The sequence below is a fragment of the Nomascus leucogenys genome, chromosome 22a (assembly GCF_006542625.1).
Source record: "Nomascus leucogenys isolate Asia chromosome 22a, Asia_NLE_v1, whole genome shotgun sequence".
NCBI lineage: Eukaryota > Metazoa > Chordata > Mammalia > Primates > Hylobatidae > Nomascus > Nomascus leucogenys.
In genome coordinates this window covers 24,103,702-24,131,550 of record NC_044402.1, presented here as the reverse complement: position 1 = coordinate 24,131,550, position 27,849 = coordinate 24,103,702, and the positions used below count along the sequence as shown (strand labels likewise).

At 39.1% G+C, this 27,849-nt stretch overlaps 1 protein-coding gene across 1 annotated transcript in view; it reads right to left on the bottom strand.

Annotated features, from left to right (window-relative positions):
• SEL1L (SEL1L adaptor subunit of ERAD E3 ubiquitin ligase) overlaps positions 1-27,849 on the bottom strand; it is a 61,815-nt gene that overhangs the window by 16,211 nt on the left and 17,755 nt on the right. The window contains exons 4-14 of the mRNA XM_003260841.4: positions 17,164-17,331; positions 15,339-15,444; positions 13,824-13,986; positions 10,709-10,762; positions 10,559-10,618; positions 9,197-9,278; positions 8,679-8,833; positions 5,896-5,952; positions 3,292-3,360; positions 1,195-1,272; positions 73-135 (exon numbers count right to left, since the gene is read on the bottom strand). Coding sequence (XP_003260889.1) covers positions 73-135; positions 1,195-1,272; positions 3,292-3,360; positions 5,896-5,952; positions 8,679-8,833; positions 9,197-9,278; positions 10,559-10,618; positions 10,709-10,762; positions 13,824-13,986; positions 15,339-15,444; positions 17,164-17,331 — 1,055 coding nt within the window. The remainder of the gene's footprint in view (positions 1-72; positions 136-1,194; positions 1,273-3,291; positions 3,361-5,895; positions 5,953-8,678; positions 8,834-9,196; positions 9,279-10,558; positions 10,619-10,708; positions 10,763-13,823; positions 13,987-15,338; positions 15,445-17,163; positions 17,332-27,849) is intronic.

The following is a 27,849-nucleotide window of genomic DNA, read 5'->3' as shown; positions in this document are numbered from 1 at the left end:
TAATTAAGGAACACGTCCCTATCTCTCCAGCTGCCTGCTCATTAAAGAGAGAATGTCAGACTGAACACTTACAACTTGAACTCCTCTCCCATAGAGGTAGGCCATTCCAAGCCCACTCTGTCCAACTGGGTTGCCCTGCAAAGCAGAGAAATCAGACAAAAGAGTGAAAAGCATTCAAAAATAGGCAAGAATAAATAACTGCAAAATAAATCATTTATAAGCTTATTCAAAAACATGTCTTAGTACTTTTCAATTCAAAACAAAACTTTCTTCTTCTCATCAGACTAAACATAATATTGACTTTTAGACATCTGGGAGCTCTGGGTAATTTGCTGAAAAAGAGTAAATAGTAAATTCATTTAGAATTAAATTTTCTTTACTTTACGACCATCTGTACCATGAATTTATGACATAAAGCATGACTAAAGTATTTCATCAAAATGAAAGGCAGGTCACATTTTTGCAGTTTTTCATTGGTAACATCCCACCCCAATAAAGAGGGAAGATATCATGGAACATCTTGTAATAATAGCATAATCATGTAATAATAGCAATGCTGCTATCAGGTGACAAAGATATACTTAGGATTATTGGAGTGTCATGGAACAAGAGAATCACTGTTTTGGGACTAGAAAGGAAAAAATCTAGAATCTGCCTAAACTTAGAGAGACAGAAGACTTCTTTAAAAAGATTGTCATAGCATTCCTTTGGGAAGCATTCAAGTGATATCTGGAACTACAGTAACATGTATAATAGTTGACAGAGAGGTAAGTATACATACTGAAGACATACAAGATTTTAGGTACTCATATGCAGTTTTCTGAGCCAAAGAAAGCCTAAATTATGTACTATGATTATCAAAAGTACCCTATTATGTAAGCTTTTAAATTTCATGTTGTGATATAAATAGGGGAGATTATATAAGTTCAAGCTCCATTACTAAAAATCAGTATTTCCCCAATTAGGAAGCTTCTCAGTGAAACTTAACAATTAAAAATCAACAACCTAGTCCCTAAAAAAATTGCTTTTTATCAGGAGGGCTTTGTTTAATTAATACATTCACATGAATCATACTTAATATGCAGTTTCAATAATGTATAGCATGAGTTGGTTATGATTAACCCTTTAATATAACAAATTATTAAAATATTAGTAATATGGTACACATTTCAGTACACTGAGACAAAGCCTTACCATGTCAGCAGCTTTCTTAAAGTAGTGGAGAGCTGTCTCATTACTCTGAGGTACAATGTCACTTCCTTCCGAATACATCTGGAAAACAGATCCCAATTTCAGTAAGAGCTGTAACCCTCTCTCCAATTACATTTTTCTCCTTTCTCATCTCCTTTGGGTTTTGTCAGATCTCATTAAATCTTTCCAAAAAATTTAGAATTCCCCACAGGATATTTTAGAATTAAAAGCAAAGGCCGGGTACAGTGGATCATGCCTGTAATCCCAGCACTTTGGGAGGCCAAGGTGGGTGGATCGCGTGATGTCAGGAGTTCGAGACCAGCCTGGCCAATATGGCAAAACCCCGTCTCTACTAAAAATACAAAAATTAGCCAGGCGTGGTGGCATGTGCCTGTAATCCTAGCTACTCGGGAGGCTGAGGCAGCAGAATCGCTTGGGCCCAGGAGGCTGCAGCTGCAGTGAATTGACAGCTTGCTACTGCACTCCAGACTGAGCCACAAAGCAAGACCTCATATCAAAACAAAAAACAAAACAAAACAAAACAAAAAACAAAAGAATTAAAAGCAAACTCTTTAAAAGCAAACATTTTAGTAATTATATCTTTTGTTGCCATCTCAAATGTATGACTTATTTGTAAACATGAATACATAAAATCAGCTCATATATTAGTCTCAGAAGAAATCTTTAAGCCCAACATGAATCATTTTTCTCACTCTATTCCAGGGCAGTCAAATGGTTAGTAAGTTGCTTAGGATCAGATCAGTGATTCAACAAGGAAAGGGGAAGCTGCTTGCAGCATTCATTCTTCTTTCTCCTCTACCACTACTTTCCCCAGGATAAGATCACAAGTGGGTCTTAAGTTCAGGAAATGAAGTAACTAAAAGGTTTACTTGAAGAGGGTCTAAACACTAAACAATCAGAGCATTAGGTATGGAGAATGATAAAGGGCCAAGAGAAAGAAAAACAGATTGGTCAAGATTGTCTTTATTCACATACATGTGAAAGAAACAATAAATTTAAAAAATAGTTTTTAAAGACAGTGACAGTAATTCAGAGCAAGAACCAAAGGAGGAGGAATGAAACGTTCTTAAATGCTTAACAAAAACAGAGGGAAATACCAAGTTCTATGCTATGGAACAGCTGGAATATTTAAATGTAGTTACCACACCCCAACTACTAGTATGATCATGAGGCAAATCATGACGAAATTTCCCTATTGTAAAAACCTTTGTGATACAGTCCATCTAAACTTCCTTACTTTAGGATTTAGTTATAAGTGAAAATACCCATTGATTTATACTATGTTTCAAAATAATGAAGAAGTTTTGAGATTCTTCCATGACATATGGAATTTATTTATAAAGTTTCTAGACTTAAATGTTCTGTTCCCTTGACTGAGAACACAGCTACAATGAGAAGAGGTGGGTCATGGCTATCACACTTAAGACAATTAAAAACTCTGCAAATAAATTTCAACAAACTGTAATTGCCTCTATTCAGGAAACAGACAACTGTGAGAGTCTTAGCAAAAAACTGCACAGCATCAAGAATACATTCCTCATTATTGCATACAATACACAAAAAGTAGGAGCTCAGTGAGAGCTGATTTCAATGAAGAATTAACATACTGATGAGCAAACACTATTTTTTTGTTTCTTTTTGACGGAGTCTTGCTCTGTCGCCCAGGCTGGAGTGCAGTGGCGTGGTCTCGGCTTACTGTAAGCCCCAGCCTCCCAAGTAGCTGGGACTACAGGTGCCCACCACCACACCCAGATAATTTTTTGTATTTTTAGTAGAGATGGGGCTTCACCGTGTTAGCCAGGATGGTCTCTCCATCTCCTGACCTCGTGATCGACCCACGTCAGCCTCCCAAAGTGCTGGGATTACAGGCGTGAGCCACCACACCCGGCTGCAAACACTATGTTATACTTAAGTTGCCTAAGAAAATGCCTCAGAACAGCACTTTAAGATATAATAGTCTTGCACTAGAAATTTTATTTCCAATTTATTTTTGGTAAATTGTAGATCCTGAACACAATACATGCTAATTATGCAAACACCTCTTGCTATTACATAAAACATTCACAGGATGTACAGTACCTTTCCCAAAAAGGCCATGGCATGTGAATTGCCAGCATTTGCTGCTAAATTGAAGTAGTCAAATGCTCTCTATGAGAAAAGAATTTATTAAAATAATTAGTTTTTAACAGAATCTGCTTTTGACTTTCAGCCAAAATAATTATTTCAGGAACATTTAAAAAATCTTGTTATATTACAGTGCTTTAAAAACAAGAATATCCAGTTGCCAATATTTTGAAAGAGAAATCAGTACATCTAGAAGTTTTATTTTACCAAATAATAGTACCATTTACCATTAAGTCACTGCATAATTATACATGCAAAGAAATTTCTTGTGTTGCCTAAACTTAAGGTCCAACAAGGCTCCTGTTATTTACAGGCAAAGCGAACATCAGCCTGCTTAAAAGACATTTAAGAGCAGCTTGACTTCTTTGGTCTATTTCTCTAATGATAACCTGGGAGAAAGGAAAAACTAAGAAGTCTTTCCAAAACATGGAGCATATTTTCATTGTTGTCTAAAGGAATACATTCCTCTTGTACTGTTTAGAGAAAAATTCTTGACCCTACTTAAAAATCACTTAAGTAAACACACTAGCATCAGCAGAAATTCATTATCACCACTCTCAACTGTATTGCCGCCCATTTTTGTTAAGGACCTTGTACCATTGGTTATTCCTCTTCTTTTCCTTGCTGACTTAACTTCTCCCTCTTTAGGAACCAGTTCCCCCTCAACCACATTCTATAATCTCATCATCAAAAAATAAAACTCACCAGGGCGCGGTGGCTCTCACCTGTAATCCCTGCACTTTGGGAGGCCAAGACGGGCGAATCACTTGAGGTCAGGAGTTCAAGACCAGCCTGGCCAATATAGTGAAACCCTGTCCCTACTAAAAATACAAAAATTAGCCTGACATGGTGGCATGCACCTGTATTCCCAGCTACTCAGGAGGCTGAGGCAGGACAATTGCTTGAACCCAGGAGGTGGAGGTTGCAGTGAGCCAAGACTGCACCACTGCACTCCAGCTTGGGTGACAGAGTGAAACTCTGTCTCAAAATAAATAAATAAATAAATAAATAAATAAATAAATAAAATAAAATAAAAAATAAAACTCAAACCAAAACACACAAGATATGTATCTCCTTTAGACCCCCAATTTCTCTCCAATGATGACTGTTCTGTTAGCTACTTTCCTTCACAGCCAAGCTTCTCGAATAAATTGGTGACATGCACTTCAATTCACTCTGCATTCTAGTCTTAATTGACTTCCATACACTACATCAAAAAGACAGTTCATCAAGGCCAGTGATGATCTTCATATTGCCAATCTAAATTTCAGCTCACCTCACTCCACCTTTCTCTGCAACATTTGGCAGAGTCCATCATGGCTTTCTTCTCGACAAACTCTTAGCTTGGCTAACAAGATGTCACACTCTCCTGGTTTCCATCCTAAGTCTACTTGTACCACCTAAGTGTCCTTTGCTGGTTATTTTTCTATCAGTTGACTTCTGAACATTAAAGTTCTTCAGGACTCAGTTTTGGACTCCATTCTCACTTTGCATTCTCTAAGCAATCTCATCTACTCCCATAGCTTCACACACCATCAAGATGATGGCAACTCCTAAATTTATATTTTCAGCTTCAATCCAGTCTATTCAACTACCTCTGAACACACTATCCAATGCCTGAACATACCCCTAAAATCTTCTCTTCTTGGCCTCAACTTGCTTCTCCTCCAGCAGCTCAATTTAAGCAAATGGCAATACCATCTTACTGGTTGCTTAAGGTATCAGCTCCCCTTCACTTATATCCTATCCATCCCTAAGTCCCGTTACATTTACCACCAAATACATCTTGAATCCACTACTATCTTCCATTACCGTGGTTCTAGTCCAAGCCACATTCTCTCTCACCTGAACTTCTGGACTATTCCCCTCCCTGATCTGCCTGATTTTATTCTTGGGGTCTTCTAATTCATTTTCTATACTGCAGCCAAAGCCATTGTTTTCAAATCTGAACATGCTGATCTTTGTAGCTCCTTGAAGTGCTGCAGGGATATGCTGATGTGATCTCAGTTCTGTTTCATGTACTATGGGCAGACCAGCCATATTCCTGTAGTATGGGCAGACTAGCCATATTCCTTCCTGTCTCTGGGCCTGTGCACATACCATTCTTTTTGGCCTGGAAGGACCTTATCTCCAGGGTCAACTTAAATGTTTTCTAATTCTCTTTACAGAAGTCTTCCCTGGAAAGTGGTACCTCCTACCCATTAATCAATTATTGTATCTTTTAAATCTCCTTTGTAAGAATAAGCACAATTTATATTTGGTGTGATCATTTAAAAAATATCTAATACTCCTATTAAAGTTAAAGCTCCAAAAGGTTAAAGACCAAAACTATTTTGTCCAATATTGCACGGTGAATGCCTAGCAGTGAATGGCACATAGTAGGTACTAATATTTGTATTCTTCAGCTTTCTTAGGGGTTGGTTACATCTTGAAAGCTCATTTGTGATGGGTGTTTAAATGACAGAAGTTTGATACTGGCATTGACTTAGCAAGAAATATATTGGGAACATCATTTCCTGCTATAACTGAGGTGCAAAGCCCTAGGAACAGGGTAGTTACCTGATGATTCTGTTCTACTCCACGCCCTCCGTGCAGGTGCAGTTGTCCAAGACCAACCTGAAAATGATCACCAACAACGCAAAAGTAAGTGGTACCATCTGGCACACAATTAAAATCAGACCAACAAGAAATGATTTGGTCGTAAAATGGTTTTCTGTTCATGACTCAAAAAACTAAAAGATTTAGTCTTAACTCCTGAAAATGCTATTCTACTTTAATTAACCTAAAAATTTTGAAAAGTAAAAACGTGTACTTGTAATTGCAAAGTACCATTTGCGGCCAGGTGCGGTGGCTCACGCCTGTAACCTCAACACTTTGGGAGGTCGAGGGCGAATCACTTGAGCCCAGGAGTTCAAGAACAACCTGGGCAACATCGCAAAATCCTGTCTCTACAAAAAAAAAAAAACAGAAAAATTAGCTGGGCTTGGTAGCATATGCCTGTAGTCCCCGCTACTTGAAAGGCTGAGATGGGAGGATCACCTGAGCCTGGAGAGGTTGAGGCTGCAGTGAGCTGTGATTGTGCTGCTGCACTCCAGCCTGGGCGACAGAGAGAGCTGTTTTCCCAAAAAAACAAAAAACGGGCTAGGCACAATGGCTCATGCCTGTAATCCCAGTGCTTCTGGAGGCTGAGGTGGGTGGATCATCTAAGGTCAGGAGTTCAAGACCAGCCTGGCTAACATGGTGAAATCCCGTCTTTACTAAAAATACAAAAATTAGCTGGGCGTGGTGGTGGACATCTGTAATCCCAAATACTCGGGAGGCTGAGGCAGCAGAATTGCTTGAACCTGGGAGGCAGAGGTTAAGGTGTGCCGAGATCGTGCCACTGCACTCCATCCTGGGCGACAGAGCAAGACTTCGTCTCAAAAAACAAATGAATAAACAAAACAAAAAACAAAAACACAAAGTATCCTGCTAAAGTAGAAGTGAAATAAAGGCATTTTCACATAAATTAAAACTGAATTTGGGCCGGGCGCAGTGCCTCAACGCCTGTAATCCCAGCACTTTGGGAGGCCGGGGCGGGCGGATCACGAGGTCAGGAGATTGAGACCATCCTGGATAACATGGTGAAACCCCGTCTCTACTAAAAATACAAAAAAATTAGCCAGGCATGGCAGCGGGTGCCTGTACTCCCAGCTACTCAGGAGGCTGAGGCAGGAGAATGAACCTGGGAGGCGTAGCTTGCAGTGAGCCGAGATCGTACCACTGCACTCCAGCCTGCGCGAGAGCGAGACTCCGTCTCAAAAAAAAAAAAAAAACTGAATTTGTCCCCAGTGAATGTGCTCTAAAGGAAATACAAATGGCTGCTCTTGAGAAAAAAGGAAACTTACTAGAAGCTGGGAGATACAGTAAGAAATAAAGAGCTGGCCAGGTGTGGTGGCTAATGCCTGTAATCCCAGCCTTTGGGAGGCTAAGGTGGGCGGGAACCCTTAGCCCAGGACTTCAAGACCAGCCTGGCCAACATGGTGAAACTCCATCTCTACTAAAAATACAAAAACTAGCTGGGTATGGTGGTGCATGCCTGCATTCCCAGCTACTTGGGGAGGTTAAAGCACAAGAATCGCTTGAACCCGGGAGGCGGAGGTTGCAGTGAGCCGAGATAGTGGCACTGGGCAACAGAGCAAGGATCTGTCTCAAAAAATAAAAAATAATAATAAAAAGCAATGAAAAGGTAAATCTGAAAATAAATGTAAATTAATATGGACTGTACAAAACAACAGTATCTCATAGTACCAAAACATATAAAATCAAACACACACAGAATACTCTGAGATCTCTGTGCTGTCCTGGAAACGGTAAAAGTGCTCATTGTACCAGACTTTGGTAAGTCAAAGATGCATGTTGTGATCGCTAGATAACCACTACAAGAGTAGTATCATGCTGGCAGAGGGGAAAAGATACAACAGGAAAAAGCACTCAAACCAAAAAAGGTCAAGAAAGGAGAGAAAAGTAAACACAAAAAGCAAGATACACAGAAAGCAAGTAAAACAGAAAATTTTAAGTAAACTAAATTTTATATTAATGTAAAAATAAGATGTTTAATTGAACAAGTTTATTATAATTCCTATCAGCTAACATTTAGATCTACCTTTCACTGTTTTTTTTTTCCTTAAGACTCCACTGCTAGTCTTAAAACCAACCATTCTTAGTAAGTATCTAATGCTCATCTGTACATGTCCTAAATTAGAAATAATTGCAAACTTAGTGGAAAAAAAAATATAAATGTTAAAGTTCTTTTTATTTTAATATCAAAAGAAGCCACGAAACATGTGTGCACACATGGTACTTTGATGGACATTATACAACTTCCATTAAACGAGCTTACTTCTGTTCTTGACCTTGAGGAAATTATGATTTAAGATGAGCAAAAGAAACATGAATGGCAAATAGCTCTGAAGAGCATCTGATATCGCAAATATTCCAGGGACTTGTTTAGAGAAAGTGACAGTTTTCATCATTGGTGACTCTAGTAACAGCCTTCATCATCGGTGTTAATGCTGCTCTGTTCAAGCAGTGATTTTTCAGTGGCAGTACACGGGAGAGTCACCTGGACAGTTTTAGGAAGCCTCAGTGCCTCGGCCCCATCCCACATTAACCCAAATGGAATCTCCTGAGAGTGTGACTCTTGGTATTTTTTTAAGGGACTCAGGTGATTCTAATATGTAGTTCATAATTGCTCAGGGCAATGAAAACGCAACTTACAGATATAAGTGCTTGCTCCCGTCCCCCACAGATTAAAATATACAATGCAGTAAAGACATTTGGTGAGATGTTTAAACACGTACCTGTGCTTGTACATCACCTTTTTCAGCTAGGAACTGGTAATATTGAATCAAATCTTCTTCTAGCATTCCACTGTTCATTCCTGGATTTTCCACTTCATCAGGCAGCCGTATTCTCTGTACTACTGAGCCTCCTGTTAGCGAGATATCACTAGCAACTGAAATACAGGGATAAAATAATAAGGTGGAGGAAAATCAGAAGAATTGTTCCAGAGAGAGAAGTACAATTCTAGCTGCCAAACGTGGACAAACACAATGTTAAAGGAAGCTGTTTTTACAGTAGTCTATATAGGTCGCAAATCAGTAATCTATTAATAAATTAACTTTTTTCACAACATAAATAGAACCTAAAGCAAAATTATATAAAGAAAAAAGTACTTCTGAACCTCAACTAGTTTAAAGATGAGTCCACAAAGGAGCCATTTATAATACTTCAAATAGAACAATAAAAACAGAAATGTTTAAAGTTAATTCCATTTATTTTTTTTTTCCCTAAAAGGTAAAAGGGGAAACATAGATACCATGATTGGCAACAAGACGATAGTGAGTGAGGGCAGATTCACAACTCTGGAGGACGCCGATGCCAGCCCAGTATCTGTAACCCTGTAAAACAACTTCACATGAGGAGGCAGCAGTTTCATGTATCTCAGTGTCATTCTTCGTGGAAAAAATAAAGCTAAGCATACCCAGAATTTTGCTGTCATTTGATCCAAGTACACTAACACCTTATTTATGCTAAGTTTTAGGTTTTGAGGTAATTTACTCAGCAACTTCAACGAGAAGGCCATAGCTAAGAACAAGGAAATAAATAATATAGTTCCTAGAGCAATCAAAATAGATGTCATAAACTTTATTTTTGAAGTGTGTACATTTTACTCGTAAGAGAAAAATTATAAGGGCTTTCGCTTAGAACCAGTTTTAATCTTAGACACAATTTTATCAAAAATGAGTTAATCTTCCAAATTAGCAAGGAAAAAGTAACAAATTAGCAAAATAGGGAAAATGAGACTACTGGAAGCAGGCACAGTGTCACTAGCAATAAATGACCAGAATAAATGGGAAGACAGCTAATCATGAAGAGTAAAAAACAGAAAGTAGAGCTCTCTGGAGTTATTCTGCACAAATAACTTCATGAACTTTAACATTTCTTAGGGCATTGTTGCAAAATAATGTATAATATTCTTTCACGTTCTTTTTTTTTTGAGACGGAGTCTCGCTCTGTTGCCCAGGCTGGAGTGCAGTGGTGTGATCTCGGCTCACTGCAAGCTCTGCCTCCCGCGTTCACACCATTCTCCTGCCTCAGCCTCCCGAGTAGCTGGGACTACAAGCGCCTGCCACCAAGCCCGGCTAATTTTTTTTTGTATTTTTTAGTAGGGACGAGGTTTCACCGTGTTAGCCAGGATGGTCTCGATCTCCTGACCTCATGATCCACCCGCCTCAGCCTCCCAAAGTGCTGGGATTACAGGCGTGAACCACCACTCCTGGCCAATATTTCATGTTCTTTTTCTGTAGCCACCATTTACAAAATTTTGAAAAACTAAAGAACATTTTTAAAAATTATGATAATCTAATTTAAAAAATGATTCTGACAATTCCAACTCAGAGAAAATTTAAAAAGAGCCATTTATCAGATCTCTCTCTTTAGGGGCAATCAGCCAAACTAACCATTTTAAAGAAAAATTGTGGACTCTACCAATTTTCATTTACATGTAGATTCCATGTGTTATATTCATTAACAAGAATTTGAAGAAAATTCAACTGAATATTTGGTCTTAATTAATACAAGCAAATCTCGATCATCAAAGCTGAAAAAGTTGTGGCCACTATAAACCACAAATTCTTCTGATATTAATATTATTAGCCTTCCACTAAAGTCTACTTACCAAAACCATGTGGGCTATTAGATTGCCCCCAAGAGCTCCAAATGTATAATATACAAGAGCCTGTGAAAGAACAACACATGTTTAACTGAATACAGGCACACATTTATTCAATTCAAATTGTTATATGCAATAAAGTTTTAATAGTATTACCTTTGCCTGACTTGAATTAACACCAAGTCCAGAGGCATAGAGAAAGCCAAGAGCCTGAAATAAATGATAAAAATAAGAAATCTGGCTTTGGTGAAGGTTTATCCAAGACAGACACAGACAGACACAGTTTTATATACTATGAAAAAATGCAAGAGTCTTTAAATGCTAAAAGATTTGAATTCAAGTATGTACAAACATGGATTAAAGAGCCCTGGAAAAGCATTCAGGGTTTTACACATTACACAATTAAATTAAATGTAACATTATTTTAAAAAAATTTTTATTTATTTGTGGTTTTTTGTTTTTTGTTTTTTTTTTTTGAGACAGGGTCTCACTCTGTCATCCAGGCTGGAGTGCAGTGGCATGATCTTGGCTCACTGCAACCTCCGCCTACTGGGTTCAAGTGGTTCTCCCACCTCAGCCTCCCGAGCAGCTGGGACTACGTAGAGGCGTATGCCACCATGCCCGGCTAGTTTTTGTACTTTTTGGTAGAGACAGGGTTTCACCATGTCAGCCAGGCTGCTCTCGAACTATTGACCTCAAGTGATCCACCCACCTCAGCCTCCCAAACTGCTGAGATTACATGGGTGAGCCACTGTACCCAGCCACAATTAAATGTAACTTTATTTTTATTAATTTATTTTTTCCGAGACAGGGTCTTGCTCTGTTGCCCAGGCTGGAGTGCAATGGCACAATCTCGGCTCACTGGAGCCTCTGCCTCCCAGATTCAAGCAAGTCTCCTACCTCAGCCTCCTGAGTAGCTGGGATTACAGGTGCTGACACCACGCCCAGCTAATTTCTTTTTGTATTTTTAGTAGAGACAGTGTTTCACCATGTTGGCCAGGCTGGTCTTGAACTCTTGACCTTGTGATCTGCCCGCCTTGGCCTCCCAAAGTACTGGGATTACAGGCGTGAGCCACTATGCCCAGCCAAATGTAACTTTAAATAAGACAAAAAGTTTAGCTTGAGGACAATTTAATATTAACTAGAAAGACAAAGCTGAATACACGTAAACATGACTTTATCTTTATGAACAGCCATTATGAAGACAACTCTCGTTATAGGTACGTCAGCATATTTCTCTATATATGCAGAGAGGAATACACTATGAAAACAGACAAGATATGAATTACCAAGATAAACTATCTCAGATATAAAAAGAGGAGCAAGGGGTCAAGTTGAATAGGTCAAGGGAGAAAGGCTGCTCTACAATGTTAGAGCACACATGATTTTCTAAAAATAAAAACAAAAAAATGGAACAAACAATGCATGGGTGCAGTTCAACCCTTTCAACCCTTTGCCTTCTATGGATCACCCTTGATGATAGGAAAGCATAAGCTAACGTGACAAAGGCAGTTGTGGCAGAGACTGGAGTGCTCACTGAAATCATGAGCTCCTCTACATTTTCCAGCCTCTCTGTAGAATCACATGCCTGGGATATGGTGTCAGGGATGTAAGCCTGAAAACATCCTAATGAATCCTGAGGCTCTCTTTTCTCACTTCATCATGGTGTGGAAGCCCCGTGTAGCAATCAGTGTAGCTACATAATAGAAACAGCCTATGACCAGGAGTCACAATTCAGAAAAGAGTGATGCCAACAGGAGAGCTACATCAAATCTAGCATGAGCAAGAAATAACTCTCTGTAGTGTTAAGCCACTGTGATTTTCGGGTTTTGTCTGTTGCATCAACTAGAATTAATTTTCATGGAGAGAGTGCTTTGCAACATATAAAGTGCTGTGGCTTTGTAAGGTTCTAATATTAGAGGGAACTGATGCCTTATGAAGTAAAACCGTTCTTCAGAGCAGAATACCTCTGAAAAAAAGAAGATATATGTTTTTATATAAACTGATTCACGCAAAGAAGAGAAAAAGCTTTGAAAACAAAGGGGAAAAATTAAGACATAATCTGTTTATAATACAATACCGAGGAAAGAGCTGCAGAATGGTTAGGTATTCAGTTCTAAAAAAACAACCATTATGACTCCTGTTATTGTTTATATAGTTTGAAAACAGACTTTCCTTGTGATTAGATATTTCATTTATCTTTAAGCAAGTCTCATGGCTTGAATAAACTTGAATTATTGAAGGAATTTTAAATAAATATGATGGCCCCCAAAATCCAGGTGTCAATCTTAGCATTATTAATGGGGAAACAACCAGATATGTTATCAACTGATGTGATACAATGTAGAATACAGAACATCCCTTGTAATGCAGTCTAGCCAAAAATATTTTACTTGTGTTCATCAGCCTTTAGCTGTAATATCCTATTGACAGGAAATACAGGTGACGAAGAAACAAACTAAAAGCCACCATGAAAAAACAAACTGAGGTAGGATATTCTGCAGAAAAACTGACCCTATCTGTAATATAGACAAAAAAGGCACTGGGGTATACTAGATAACAACCAAATGTAAGGTAGAGTTCTGGATTGAATACCGGTTTGGACAAAATGGGTATAAAGAAAATTTTTGGGTTCAACATCATATGAACATAGTGTGGGTATGATATGACTTAAAATGTGCTGAGATGAAAAGGTGAAGTTCCAGAACAACAGACAGTGATATCTCATTTTAATAAAAATATCGTGTATACATACACAAACAGAAAGATCTATTACAGAAGGATATGCATACACTAATATATTATTACTCATATTTGGGTGGTACATATGTGATGTGTACTTCTTAGTTTTGTTAGTTTGTATTTCTAGTTTCCTATAATGGACATGTACTGCTTCTGTAATAAAATACTTTTTTAAAAAAAACATCAAGATTAACATGAGCTGCAACATCTGAACTTTGGAAAAATGCAATGGTGAGTAATTTCAGATAAAAAGTAATTATCTTCCAATTTCATTCTCTACAGATCTAATTTGGAAAAGTACAAATGTAACTGTGGCAAGGCACAACTGCAAAGAGGTCTTCCATGACCATAAATGTTCCTAGACTAAGGAAAAAGACTGTCCAAGAAGACTGATAAAATGGTCAGCCACAAAATTGGTATTTATCTTCCAGTCTGACTTTTTAAAAGAAGTCAGGAGATAGAGAGTAAATTGCTTTTAAAACTAACAAGTGTTACATGCAGAGAGATTCTTCACTGAGAATGTACTTACAGTCTGTCCCTTGGGAGAGCCTTCCTCAGTTAGCTTCTCAAACATCCCTCTCGCTGCCTGGATATTCTGTGGCAAGTAATCACCAAATAAAAGAGCATATGATACTCTCTCCAGGGCTTTGGTATGGTTCATGCTTGCTGCCTTTTGAAGATACCGATATGCTCTTTAAATGTAAACAATTAAAAACCAAATCAGTAATGTTTTGAAACTGCCATTAAGTTTTTTTGATCTACTAAAATGCAACATAAATAATTTCCTTATGTTACAAAACCCCTTTGATAATCTTTTTTTTTTTTTTTTTTTTTGAGATGGAGTTTCACTCTTGTTGTCCCGGCTGGAGTACAATAGCATAATCTCGGTTCACTGCAACCTCCACCTCCCGGGTTCAAGCAATTCTCCTCCCTCAGCCTCCTGAGTAGCTGAGATTACAGGCGTGTGCCACCGCGCCTGGCTAATCTTGTATTTTTAGTAGAGACGGGGTTTCACCATGTTGGTCAGGCTGGTCTCGAACTACTGGCCACCTCAGCCTCCCAAAGTGCTGGGATTACAGGCGTGAGCCACCACACCTAGCCGCCCCCTCTGATAATCTTATTTCTATTCAGTCATATTACTTTTATATGTAAAAAACATCCTTTTTTTAAATTTTTATTTGTATTTTTTTTTTGAGACAGGGTCTTCCTCTGTTGCCCAGGCTGGAGTGCAACGGTGCGATCACAGCTCACTGCAGCCTCTCTGCCTTCCAAGTTCAAGTGATCCTCCTACCTCAGCCTCCCAAGTAGCAGGGACCACAGTGTGCACCATCATGCCTGGCTAATTTTTAAATTTTTTTTTAGAGACAGGGTTGCACTATGCTGCCCAGATTGGCTAGCTATTTTGTTTTTCATATAAGGTACCAGTTCTCCCTGTTATCCTAATATCTTGAAATAGTCTAATTATACTAACAGTAATTCTAAAAGCTTCTATTAAAGTTAACCAGATTTGCAGTAAGAGAATATGATGGTGTCCAGTATATGATCTAATAATAACTGTTGCAATTTTCTTTTTAAATCTTTGCAGACTATAAAAATGTCAGCTGAAATTAAAAAGACATAAGATGTTACGAGATAATCACTTGTTCTGTTTTTTCCAAGCACAAATTCCTAAATTCCAGTCAAAAATTACAAAGCAAAAACAAAAAATGTACTTGACAACAATTCTTTTTGTTTTATGTCATTTTGAATTCTAAATAGTATATGCATTCTTGGTTCTTAGAAACTACTACAACTTGAGTCAATCGTTGCCATTTTACTCACTGTTTGTTACTGTAATTAGTATGTGTAACAATTTTACCTTAACAAACTAAAGTGTGGTAAAAGCAATGCTACTAATGCCCATAAGTCATATTACGTTTTCTTGTAATGGAACTTAAAAAAATCTTCTGTGTCTCTGGCAGTGCATTTTTTAAAGAATGTAGTTGCTATTTGTCTCAATAATGGCCTGTCTTGGCAGAAAAGTGGACTTAGCAGTGCTACCTACTCTCTTTTTTGGCTTTTCTTATTGCTTCCATTAAGGATTTTCATTCCAGTTTGATACATCATTTCTGCTTCCTGCATCTGCCGTCTCTTAGCAGCCTCTTCTTCAGCTAAAAACAAAATGTCAGACGCATTTAAATGGATTTTAATTCTACATCAATTATCAATCATCAGTATTCTTTCTTTTGGGCAGTCATACAAACATAATGAATGATCTTTCACTATTCCCAAATATGATTCTAAAAACACTTAAGTGTGGCCTTTACATGACACAAGATAAAACTTAAAATATATATATAAAATTCATTGAAATCATTTTCTTATAGAAATACCAATACCAAGCCACTCTCAGAGGGTACTTTTCTGTTAGTAGTGTTAACTTTTTAAATATAATTCAACTAAAATTTCAGATATGTGATATGGTTTGGATCAGTGTCCCCAACAAATCTCACACTGAATTGTAATCCCTGGTGATTACAATCTCGCTCACCTGTAAGGCCTGGTGAGCAGTGACTAGATCATAGGGATGGTTTCTCATGAATGGTTTAGCACCATCCCCTTGGTGCTGTTCTTGTGATAGTAAGTTCTCACGAGATCTGGTCATTTGAGAGTATGGGGCACCTTGCTCCTCACCATCTCTCTCATTCCTGCTCCCACCATATGAGATGGCTGCATCTCACATGTAAGTTTCCCAAGGCCTCCCCAGAAGCCAAGCAGATGCCAGCATCATACTTCCTGTACAGCTTGCAGAACTGTGAGCCAATTAAGCCTCCTTTCTTAATAAATTTCCTAGTCTCAGGTATTTCCTTACAGCAGCGTGAGAATGGACTAATACAATATGCCAAGGTCAGCTAAAATAAGGTCAAGACATTAGAACACAGTAGTCAGAAAAATACTGTTGGAGCCAAAGGACACTTTAGCTCTACTGGAAATACTGTATATCTTTACAAGGAGAAAATATTTGATTAACTACATAATATAAATTAGTAAAAAACTGATTATTAAATATAGAAACTGATTTAATGTTCAAGCTCACCAATTTTTCATACTGATGTAACACTGAAAATCATAGAACTGTTATAGATTTTTCAAAAGTTATTTTGCTACTGTAAGAACTCATCAAAAGAAACATATTTCATTAGAACCAGTATATATAGAAACAGAAGCAAATTCTTCTTATAATATAAAAAAATTCTGGTGCATTAACTGGAGTACCCAGTCACACTGGCCTATATCTAAAGATGGACTATATTTGATGTGCTCTTTTAGGATTGCCCAAATATTCTATAACAGGCATTATTTTTTAAAAAATTGGCATTTATAACTTTCAAGATTTTCTGTTGTTTTTTCATAGTTAGAAAGTTTTTCCTGAAAATAGCTTTCCTCAGAGGTCAGCATCTTTATGACATTTATACTAAAGATGGTTAAATATACTATATTTGTCAAATGTTACCTTGGCATAGCAAATTTCACCTTAAGTATTTTTAAAAAGTTAGTTATTTTTCTTCTAATCACTATTAACCTTCTCCATAACGGCCCAGTTTCCTTTACTGCCCCCCAAAAGTTTTATGTTAATTTACCAGCCTGCCTGAAGGGTTTAACAAAACAACCTGTATATACCAATGGAAAACCATCTCTAAATAAAACGTGAGGGTAACTTGAGTGACAGCCTGAAAATAAATACACCACATGCTTCCCACTCTTAAGTACACTCTTTAAAGCTATAACAACATCAGCAACGCTGGCCATTTCTGACCAATGTGGAAAAGGATGGCTAGAAAAAGGCCTTAAAAACATTGCAGATCTGCCTCCTACTGAGCAATACTTACTTTCACAAAAGCCCCACTTTTCATCTGCTTTGTAGTCATAGGTTGTAGCACACCACAGTCTGCCATCTTCCCTCCCATCTGATGTACATTCATCATACTCCTTATCTAGGAAAAGAAAAGGGAAGTGGCAGGGCTCCCCATGTGCTGTGCCTTCAATGGCGGTCAAAGCTGGAATGACAAGAAATAAAAATCTAAACATGAACAACACCTCTGGTATTCATGGATTCAATGCCATCAATTTTGGCTGTTAGAATTTGAAGCAAAGATTCATGATGCCTGATTTGTAACTGGGAACATAAAAGGGCTAGCAATGATTTTGATTAGGGAGGACTTGGTTTAGTCAATTTAGTGAGCATGGCTAGCTGACTACTTAGCATCTGTGTCTAGGTTAGACTTTCTCAAGTTCCTGATATATAACCTTAGAATATTAAAGGTCTACTGTAAAACTCCTGCCCAAAAAGTAAGCAAAAAATAAGGCAAAATGCAAGTGAATCAATTCTACTGCTCAGCACAGCTCTCCTTGTTTCTGAATGCCATAAGTCAATTTCTTCAGTAATACAGAGTTACATAGGGCAAATGCTCCCCCCAAGGCAAAGTTAACCACTCACACACTCCTCTGCAATCCTGTGGCATTTTATTAGAGTACTTATCACATGTATGGAAGTTACTTCTTTACCATACTCTAGCTCCCATTAGACTTTGAGCTTGTTAAGGGTAGAGACTGCATCTGTAATTTATTCTATAAATTCTTTATGAGTATCTCTTACGTGTTGAAAATTATGCTAGGTGCTAGAAATGAGGTGGATCAGAGATCTTTGCTACACACAACTTACTGCCTAGCCAGGAAGAGAGATATTAAGCAAATGTGTGATGGATGCTATGGAAAGGAAAGCCTCCCCTCTCAGGAACTGAGGTTTCAATTGAACCTGAACGGCATGCAGGAGTAGCAGTGAATGAAAGGCTCAGGGGTGGGGTGGGTAGGAGTACTCAAACAGATAGGTGCTAAGGTGACAAGAATCAAATGAGTGGCAAAGTGGACAAGAGAAGAGGCTAAAGCAGCATGAGGAAGCCATACTGGGGAAGACCTTACACGTCCTAATAAGGAGTTTGAACTTTTATCCTGAGAAAAATGGAAACTCACTGAAAAGTTTTGCATAGGAGTGACATGCTCACATTTTATTAAAAGAGTGGAAAGTAGGTAAGAAGTAAGGCTGGATGCAAGGTGACCAGTTTAAAGGTTGTAACAGTAGTCTGAGAGGCAATGGTAGCCCGGAGAGGGGAATAGAATGGAAGATGTGGATGTGATCAAGTGATGCTAAGGAGGTAGATATGGTACCACTTTCTAGATGTGTGGATAAGAGGAAAGTTGAGTCAAGGAAGACACCCAGGTGCTTTAGGGGTACATAGATGGCTGCCCTTACTAAAATACAGAATTCTAAAGGAGGAGTAGGTTACTGGGTAGGTACTGCTACATTCAAGGTGGCTACTGAAAAAACAAACAAAAAACAAAGAAAAAACCCACAAAAAAAACCCAGCAAAAACAAAAAATCACAAGTGAAAATGTCTTAAACATGTTTCAGTCATAGCTAAAAAAAAAAAAAAAAAAAAAATTCTCCAGTACACAGATAACACTTGAATTCAAGGGTATGCATAAGAATGCTGCATGAGAGGTATATGAGAAGACCAGAGGTCCAGGACTAAGCCTAAAAGCATACACAATAGGTATGAGCCCATGTCAACTTCCACTGGGTTGCTTTTACATGGAGAATTTAATTGGGTAGCAGAGCTCGGTCATGAAGGGTATAGGTTCTGGGGTCAGAATATTTGATGCAAATCCTACCACTTATTAGCTGTGCACTTTGAGCAAATTATTTAATCTCTTAAGATTACTTAGGGATAACTTCCTTATCTCCAAATAGGAATAACAGTCCTTATTGCATTGGGTTGTTCGCAAAGACTGACTGAGATAATACATGTAAAGGACTCATTATGGTGCCTATCACTTTGGGTAATAAAAGTCCAAGAGATGACAGCTGCTATTATTATTATGGGCACCCCTGCTCTGAAGGCTAGAAAGTATCCCTTCTTTCTTTCCAGTGTAAACAAAAGACATATCCTATGATATTAATTTAAAACATATTTTCAATAAGCTATGAAAGACAAAATGAATTTCAAATGGTTTACACCAAGTAAATGTCACTCATCATCCTGGTAATAAGAGGCAAATAACTTTTTTACCTTTGCTTTGTCTATGTTTTAAAGAAAGGATCTTTAATGCAATGTATAGGCAAGAAATCCTTTAGCAACAACTTCAGAGGAGTCATTCTGACTACAGAATTTGGAAAGGACATCCCTATACACTGCTACTAGATACAAATCTGCCGCTGCTTTAGAAAGACAGTGTCTGAAAGCCAGGCACGGTGGCTCACGCCTGTAATTCCCAGCACTTTGGGAGGCTGAGGTGGGCAGATCACTTGAACCCAGGAGTTCGAGACCAGCCTGGGCAACATGGTGAAACTCTGTCTCTACCAAAAATTCAAAAAATTAGCTGGGTGTGGCAGTGGACGTCTGTAGTCTCAGCTACTTGGGAGGCTAAGGCAGGAGGATCACTTGAACCTGGGAGGCGGAGGTTGCAGTGAGCCAAGAAAGCGTCTGCGGAACTGCAGTTTGTAAACCTGAATTTCAAATTAAATAGCAAATGATGGTTTAAAAGAATTAATACTTCTATGATAATAGAAATCTTTGTCTTAAAAACAAATAGCTTATCATAGGAATCCTAGTTTGCCAAAACTTATATTTTCTAAATGTTTCAAATATATGAAATAATTCCCTTTCATGTGATGAACTATATGACAGAAAAGAAACTGGAGAGAGTAAAAAATTTTTTGACAACAAAAGGTTTTCATCTACTGCTGATTTAGCACTGATATAAGGAGGAAGAAACCCCAGGAGGCACTTGCTTCATCAATTTAGTCAAAACTGCTACCTGTCAAAATAATTCATTAGTGAGTTACTACAAAGAAAATTTGTTTCTCTCAGCTACCTTCTCCAAGGGAAATCACAATATGGAAAGTGTTACCACCTTTTAAACTTGTTTTAAAATCTTCCAAAAGTTATTGATTGAGACTCCCTAGTTTCAAATTGATTATCTCAAACAGAAACTCCTCACAATAGTTTTAATTTCAGTTAATTTTCTTTCTATGGAGAAATCCTGCAATAATTTCAAAGCCATCCTTTTAAAAACCTCCACAAGAAGAGTATCAATTTTAAAAACAATCACTGCTCCGGTATAATGAAGCTGACAGGTTATGCAATTTAAATTAGCGATAACCAGTAATCAAATCTGATACCATGAAAGGGAAAAATGGGTTCTCAGTTCTGCAGCTTCATGTAAAAATTCACATTTTCTAGATAATGAATCATAATTTGGCTCTACAATTAATGACACAGTATCCCAATCTATTTAGACCTCAAGAGGAAGATACTTATAGTACAGAACTTATTGTAATAATGAACAGAATGCTTTACACTTCAACTAGTAGAAATCTGCTCTTGCAAAGTCAATTAAAATCAGTCAAGAAAGTAAGAAAAAGTAAAAAGCAAAACAAAACTGAAAATATGCAGTGTTGGCCAGAGGACGGGTAAATGGGCACTTTCATACTCTTAGCAAGCGTATAGATTAATACAATCTCTTCAAGAGGGGCATTTGGTAGTATCTATTAGAATGTAAAGGTCCATACCTTCAGATCCAGCTTTTCTACTTCCAGGATGTTTACTTAAAAAAATGCTCCCATAAACACACAAGAGATTATGTGCAAGAGAATACTTGTACAGTATCCTAATTTTAAAAACATAAAACCAAATCAACTCAAAGATCTACTGATAGGAAACTGGGTAAATACACTATGGGGCAGCCATTAAACGAAAACCGGGGCATCGTCAACATGGAAGGAATTAGAGGTCCCTAGAGAGTAGTGGAGCCAGGGAAGAAGGTCAAAGGCTGAGTCCTGAGGCAAGCTCATGTTTCAAGATCAGACAAATTCTAAGGAACCAGCAGCCAACTGAAGAAAGTATCTTCAGGGAAAAGACTACTAGTGAGGGGTTAAGATGAGGATCAGGAACCGACCAGGTATTCAGCAATTAGAATGTGACTAGTGGAGAAGAGTAGATTTAGTAGTCTGGAGGAGGCTCAAGCCTTGCTGGAGCTGGATGACAGAACAGGAAGAGAGAAAGGGAAATCAGTGATTATAGAGAACCCTTTCAAAGAATTATGCTATAAAGGGGAGTAGAGGAGTGGGATGGTAGCTGGAGGGGGACTAAGGGACACAATATTTTTGTTTTTAACAGATAAGATATTACAGCATGCTTGAACATTGAAGGAAAGAATCCAAGAGATAAAAAAGGTAAACATAGCTAGAATGCTGATCTCTCTCTCTCTCTCTACTGAATTAAAGGCTAGGGGAATATAAGCACATCTTTTTCTCACTTTAAATTGTAAAATCAAAACAAAAAACTAAAAGTTAATTTCTTGATCTATATAGATAAATAATTTAGCTTTGCAAATTTCTCATTTTAAGAACTTTTACAGTTTACATAGGTGATCTTTAAATGAGAAAATTATCTATTTAATCATGCTGTCTCTCTGAAACAATCTGGTACTTCCAAACATAGAGTACTAAGTAGCATATGAATCAAATATACCTGTAGTCAAAGATAGCTGAGAAATCATTATTTAATGTTAAAAAGCTACCAACCTCAAGACAACTGTCATAGTGTTCATCAATTTTAGTAAACACCAAGATAAAAGCTCAACCAAGCAAACGATTGTCACCAAAAAAAACTCCCAAGGACTAAGAACAAAGCACCAGCATATACGGTTTAAAGGAAACAAAGTACTTGACTCAAAGTAGGTGATATAGGCCAAATGATATAGGCAATATTTTACTGCTGTCTGGGAATATGCTGTAGTAATATTTTGGGGAAAATACCAATGGTATGCAATTTGCTACAGACTGCTTTCACCAAAAGTTGAAAACTTCTAAATAAGGTCTAGAAACTATCTTTGTAAATAAACACACACCATATGAAGAAAGCCACCGCTTTACAGATTAAAATGTATTTTTCAGAAGACGTATTCATATGTAGAATGAATAAAACATTAAGATCAGGGTTCATACAAAGCTCAGCTCTTTCTGTGAGAAGCAACTAATCATTTTAAAATACAAAGAGAAAGCAGCACAATCACTGGCCCATGTGACCAGAATAAAGTGGCAAACTTCATATTAATCAGGTGACAGGCACTGTCAAAAACCATCCAGAGTAAAACTTGCTCAGGAAAGCTGCTATTTAAGAACAGTGGGTTTCTCTAAACAATGGCTTTAAAGACAGGTGAGTTTTCAAAGCTGTGGTGTGGCTGGTATCTACAAGGATGGTCTCCTAAATGAGTTTCCTTGCACAAATAATTTTCTTGTAAAACCAAATCAAACCAAAGAAACAACAATAACAAAAAAAAGCCTTTTCATGAAAGTCAGGACCTGTTGCAGGCAATGACTATTCTTCTATCTTCTGTTTAATATGATTGCTAGGTTAAAGGTCATTCCTTCCCTGCCATCCCCACTTAAGCAACAATTAAATAGAAATGCCATTCTATTGCTCAACAACTTGCTTCAGAACCCAATTTTAAGCAAGATGTAGTCAGTTTAAACTCAGTTCCTTTTGTGCCATTTGAGATAGACCAAGATGCTGATTATTCTATTTTTCTTTTTTAAGGCTATAAGGATGTGTTTACTGCAGAGACAAACAGTAAGAAAGTATACAAAATTAAAGAAAAATGACAGTTATCTTTACCTATCACTTCAAGTTATTTCTGTCTAGAGGTAATGACAGTTAGTGAAAAAAAGAAGTTCTGGACCTTTTTCATTTGTAAACTTATTTTTACAAATCGCTTCTTTTCACATAAAGGATTTGTGATGGTTAATTTTGTGTGTCAACCTGGCTGGGCCATAGTGCCCAGATACTGAGTATACCATTGTTCTGGATGTTCCTATGATGGTGATTTTTGGATGAAATTATTATTTAAATTGGTGGACTTTGAGTAAAGCAGATTATCCTCCATGATGTGGGCAGACCTCGCCCAATCAGTTGAAGGACTGAGCAGAATGAAGACTGAACCCTATAAGGAAGAAATTCTCCAAGCAAATGGCCTTTGGTTCTGTTTCTCTGGAGAACTGTGACTAATAGAGGATCATACTAACTGAACTACTTTTCAATAGGACATTTTTTTGCTTTACATATTCGTTGACATTCTTGTAGGTGGCAGACAGGGCAGACTGCCTCATTACTGATTTGCAACCTCTTCCCAGGTGATAGTTTCAGAATTCTCCTAGTGTCTTCCGAAAATGCTTCTGCTCTTCTGATGCAGGCAACACTTCTTCCTGAGGACCCAGGCCCTGAAGGTGCAGCCACTATCAGATTTGACCACATGGAACAAACATGAGGATGAAGCCAGTCTACTGAGGAGCTGAACAGGAAGAAAGGGAGAGCTGGAGTCTCTGATGGCACAAGTCCTGAACTGCCTATGTGTGAGTTCTAGTTACATGAGCCAAATAAACCTCTGGTTCTGCCATTGTCTGATGGATTTTATTTACAACAAAACACATTCCTTTTAAAATGGCTATGAGTATTCTATAATAGGGAATACCACAATGTAATCATTCTCCTTATTATGGCCATTTAATTATTCATTCATGATCAACAAATGTTTAGATGATATGCAGAAAATAGTTAGCACAGCAAGCCTGACTAGTTATCTTTTGAAAGACCGCTTATCACGTGGCCCTCAGCTGCTATCTAGGAACTTAGATTTTGGAAGGGTTCCCACTGAGAGGTGAAGCCAGCTGGGCTTCTGGGTCAGGTGGGGACTTGGAGAACTTTTCTGTTTAGCTAAAGGATTGTAAACACACCAATCAGCACTCTGTGTCTAGCTGAAGATTTGTACACGCACCAATCAGCACTCTGTAAAAATGCACCAATCAGTGCTCTGTGTCTAGCTAAAGGTTTGTAAACACACCAATCAGCACTCTGTAAAAACGGACCAATCAGCTCTCTGTAAAATGGACCAATTGGTGCTCCATAAAATGGACCAATCAGTAGGATGTGGGCAGGGCCAAATAAGAGAATAGAAGCTGGCCACCCGAGCAAGCAGTGGCAACCCCCTCGGGTCCCCTTCCACATTGTGGAAGCTTTGTTCTTTTGCTCTTCACAATAAATCTTGTTGCTGCTCGCTCTTTGGGTCCGCACCACCTTTATGAGCTCTAACGCTCACTGCGAAAGTCTGCAGCTTCACTGCTGAAGTCAGTCAGACCACGAACCCACAGGAGGAACAAACAACTCCAGACGCGCCTTTAAGAACTGTAACACTCACCGCGAGGGTCTGTGGCTTCATTCTTGAAGTCAGCGAGACCAAAAACCCACCAGAAGGAATAAATTCTGGACACATTTTGGCACCCACGAAGGGACAATCACCAAGCAGTGAGTACCATCGGACCCCTTTCGTTTGCTATTCTGTCCTATTTTTCCTTAGAATTCAGGGGCTAAATACTGGCACCTGTTGGCCAGTTAAAAGCAACCAGCGCGGCTGCCGGAATAAAGACATGGATGTCAGGCTTTCTGGGAAAGAGCTCTCTAACCATCCCCAACTCTTCGGAGTTGGGAGCATTGGTTTGCCTGGAACCAGCTTCTGCTTTCCCTGTACTTCTGGGCTGAGCCGAGGGTCAACAGAGAGGAAAGCTATTCAGCTCCGGGGTTCCGACAATAAGTTGGTTGACCCTGCGGCCATGAGCGGAACTCTCAAAGTCACATCACCCAAGCGAGACTGACCCATCTATCCTATCTATCCTGACCCTTGCCCCCTGGGTCCTAATGCTTGTCAGACAAACTTCCTCTCACCTCTCTTCTCTGAGGCTAGTCCCGCTTCTAAAAACCACTCCCTGTCTCTGGTGTTTTTCTAGTTTCTCCTATGAGAATGATTTCTAGTATATACTCCAGGACTCTATTCCCTTCTTTAGGCACCTGGGCTCACTAATCAGAAAGATACAATTTTTGCCCAAAGCCCCATCGGGGCAGGGGACTATCTTATCTGGAATTTTAGGATTCCCTCCTTAGGCTAGCAGGCCTAACAAAAGCTATTCCTGAAGCTAGGATATGGGAAGCCTCAGAAATGATATCCTTCCTATTCAAGTGAGGACAAAAGGCATCACTCTTCCAACTCTGGAGATCCCTCCCCTCCCTTAGGGTATGGCCCTCCACTTCATTTTTGGGGCATAACATCTTTATAGGACGTGGGTAAAGTCCCACTACTAACAGGAGAATGCTTAGGACTCTAACAGGTTTTCAAGAATGCATTGGTAAGGGCCACTAAATCCGACTTTTCTCGGTCCTCTTTGTGGTCTAGGAGAACAGGCAAGGGTGCAGGTTTTTGAGAATGCGTTGGTAAGGGCCACTAAATCCGACCTTCCTTGGTCCTCTTTGTGGTCTAGGATGAAAACTAGTGTTTCTGCTGCTTTGTCGGTGAGTGCAACTATCCGATCAGGAGGGTCCAGGGACCCTTGTGGGTTCTTGGGCAGGGAGAGAAACAAACAAACCAAAACCACAGGCGGTTCTTTCAGATGGGAAACAGGCATCAATAGACTCACCCTTGAAATGCATCCTAAGCCACTGGGACCAATTTGACCCACAAACCCTGAAAAAGAGGCAGCTCATTTTTTTCTGCACTATGGCCTGGCCCCAATATTCTCTCTGATGGGGAAAAATGGTCACCTGAGGGAAGTATCAATTACAGTACTATCCTGCAGCTTGACCTTTTCTGTAAGAGGGAAGGCAAATGGAGTGAAATACCTTATGTCCAAGCTTTCTTTTCATTGAAGGAGAATCCACAACTATGTAAAGCTTACAATTTACATCTCACAGGAGGACCTCTCAGCTTACCTCCATATCCTAGCCTCCCTATAGCTCCCCTTCCTATTAATGATAAGCCTCCTCTAATCTCCCCTGCCCAGAAAGAAACAAGCAAAGAAATCTCCAAAGGACCACAACCACCCACCCCCTGCCCCCGGGCTATTGGTGATGTCCCCTTCAAGCTGTAGGGGGAGGGGAATTTGGCCCAACCCAGGTACATGTCCCCTCCTCCCGCTCTGATTTAAAGCAGATCAAAGTAGACCTGGGGAAGCTTTCAGATAATCCTGATAGGTATATAGATGTCCTACAGGGTCTAGGGCAAACCTTCAATCTCACTTGGAGAGATGTTATGTTATTGCTAGATCAAACCCTGGCCTTTAATGGAAAGAATGCAGCTTTAGCTGCAGCCCAAGAGTTTGGAGATACCTGGTATCTTAGTCAAGTAAATGATAGACTGACAGCCGAAGAAAGGGACAAATTCCCTACCAGTCAGCAAGCCGTCCCCAGTATGGATCCCCACTGGGATCTAGACTCAGATCATGGGGAATGGAGTCATAAACATCTGCTGACCTGTGTTCTAGAAGGACCAAGGAGAATTAGGAAAAAGCCCATGAATTATTCAATGATGTCCACCATAACTCAGGGAAAGGAAGAAAATCCTTCTGCCTTCCTCAAGAGGCCTTAAGAGAACATACTCCCCTGTCACCTGACTCACTTGAGGGTCAACTGATTCTAAAGGATAAGTTTATTACCCAATCAGCCGCAGATATCAGAAGAAAGCTCCAAAAGCGAGCCCTGGGCCCTGAACAAAATCTGGAGGCATTACTAAACCTGGCAACCTTGGTGTTCTATAATAGGGACCAAGAGGAACAGACCGAAAGGGAAAAGTGAGATCAGAGAAAGGCCACAACCTTGGTCATGGCCCTCAGACAAACAAACCTTGGTCGTTCAAAGAGGACAGAAAATGGAGCAGGCCAATCACCTGGTGGGGCTTGTTATCAGTGTGGTTTGCAAGGACACTTTAAAAGATTGTCCAATGAGAAACAAGCTGCCCCCTCGCCTGACTATGCCGAGGCAATCAATGGAAGGTGCACTGTCCCAGAGGACAAAGGTTCTCTGGGCCAAAAGCCCCCAACCAGATGATCCAACAACAGGACTGAGGGTGCCCAGGGCAGGTGCCAGCTCATGTCATCTCCCTCACTGAGCCCCAGGTACGTTTAACCATTGAGGACCAGGAAATTGACTTTCTCCTGGACACTGTGACCTTCTCAGTGTTAATCTCCTGTCCCAGACAACTGTCCTTGAGGACCGTTACCATCTGAGGAATCCTAGGACAGCCTGTAACCAGGTATTTCTCCCACCTCCTCAGTTGTAATTGGGAGACTTTGCTCTTTTCACATGCCTTTGTTATGCCTGGAAGTCCCAGTACCCTTATTAGGGAGGGATATATTAGCCAAAGCTGGAGCTATTATCGACATGAATATGGGGAACAAGTTACCCATTTGTTGTCCTCTGCTTGAGGAGGGAATCAACCCTGAAGTCTGGGCATTAGAAGGAACAAATTCCGGACACACCACTATTCTAACTTATAAAAGTGTATGGAGCCCAAACCGTACAAACATGTGGTTTACACTCAATACTACCCATTTTTCTTCTGGGATTCTACAGTTTTGGTACATGCTAGCAGAGGGTGATTACAAACTAGTTTTCAATAAAAACTCCAGGCACTGG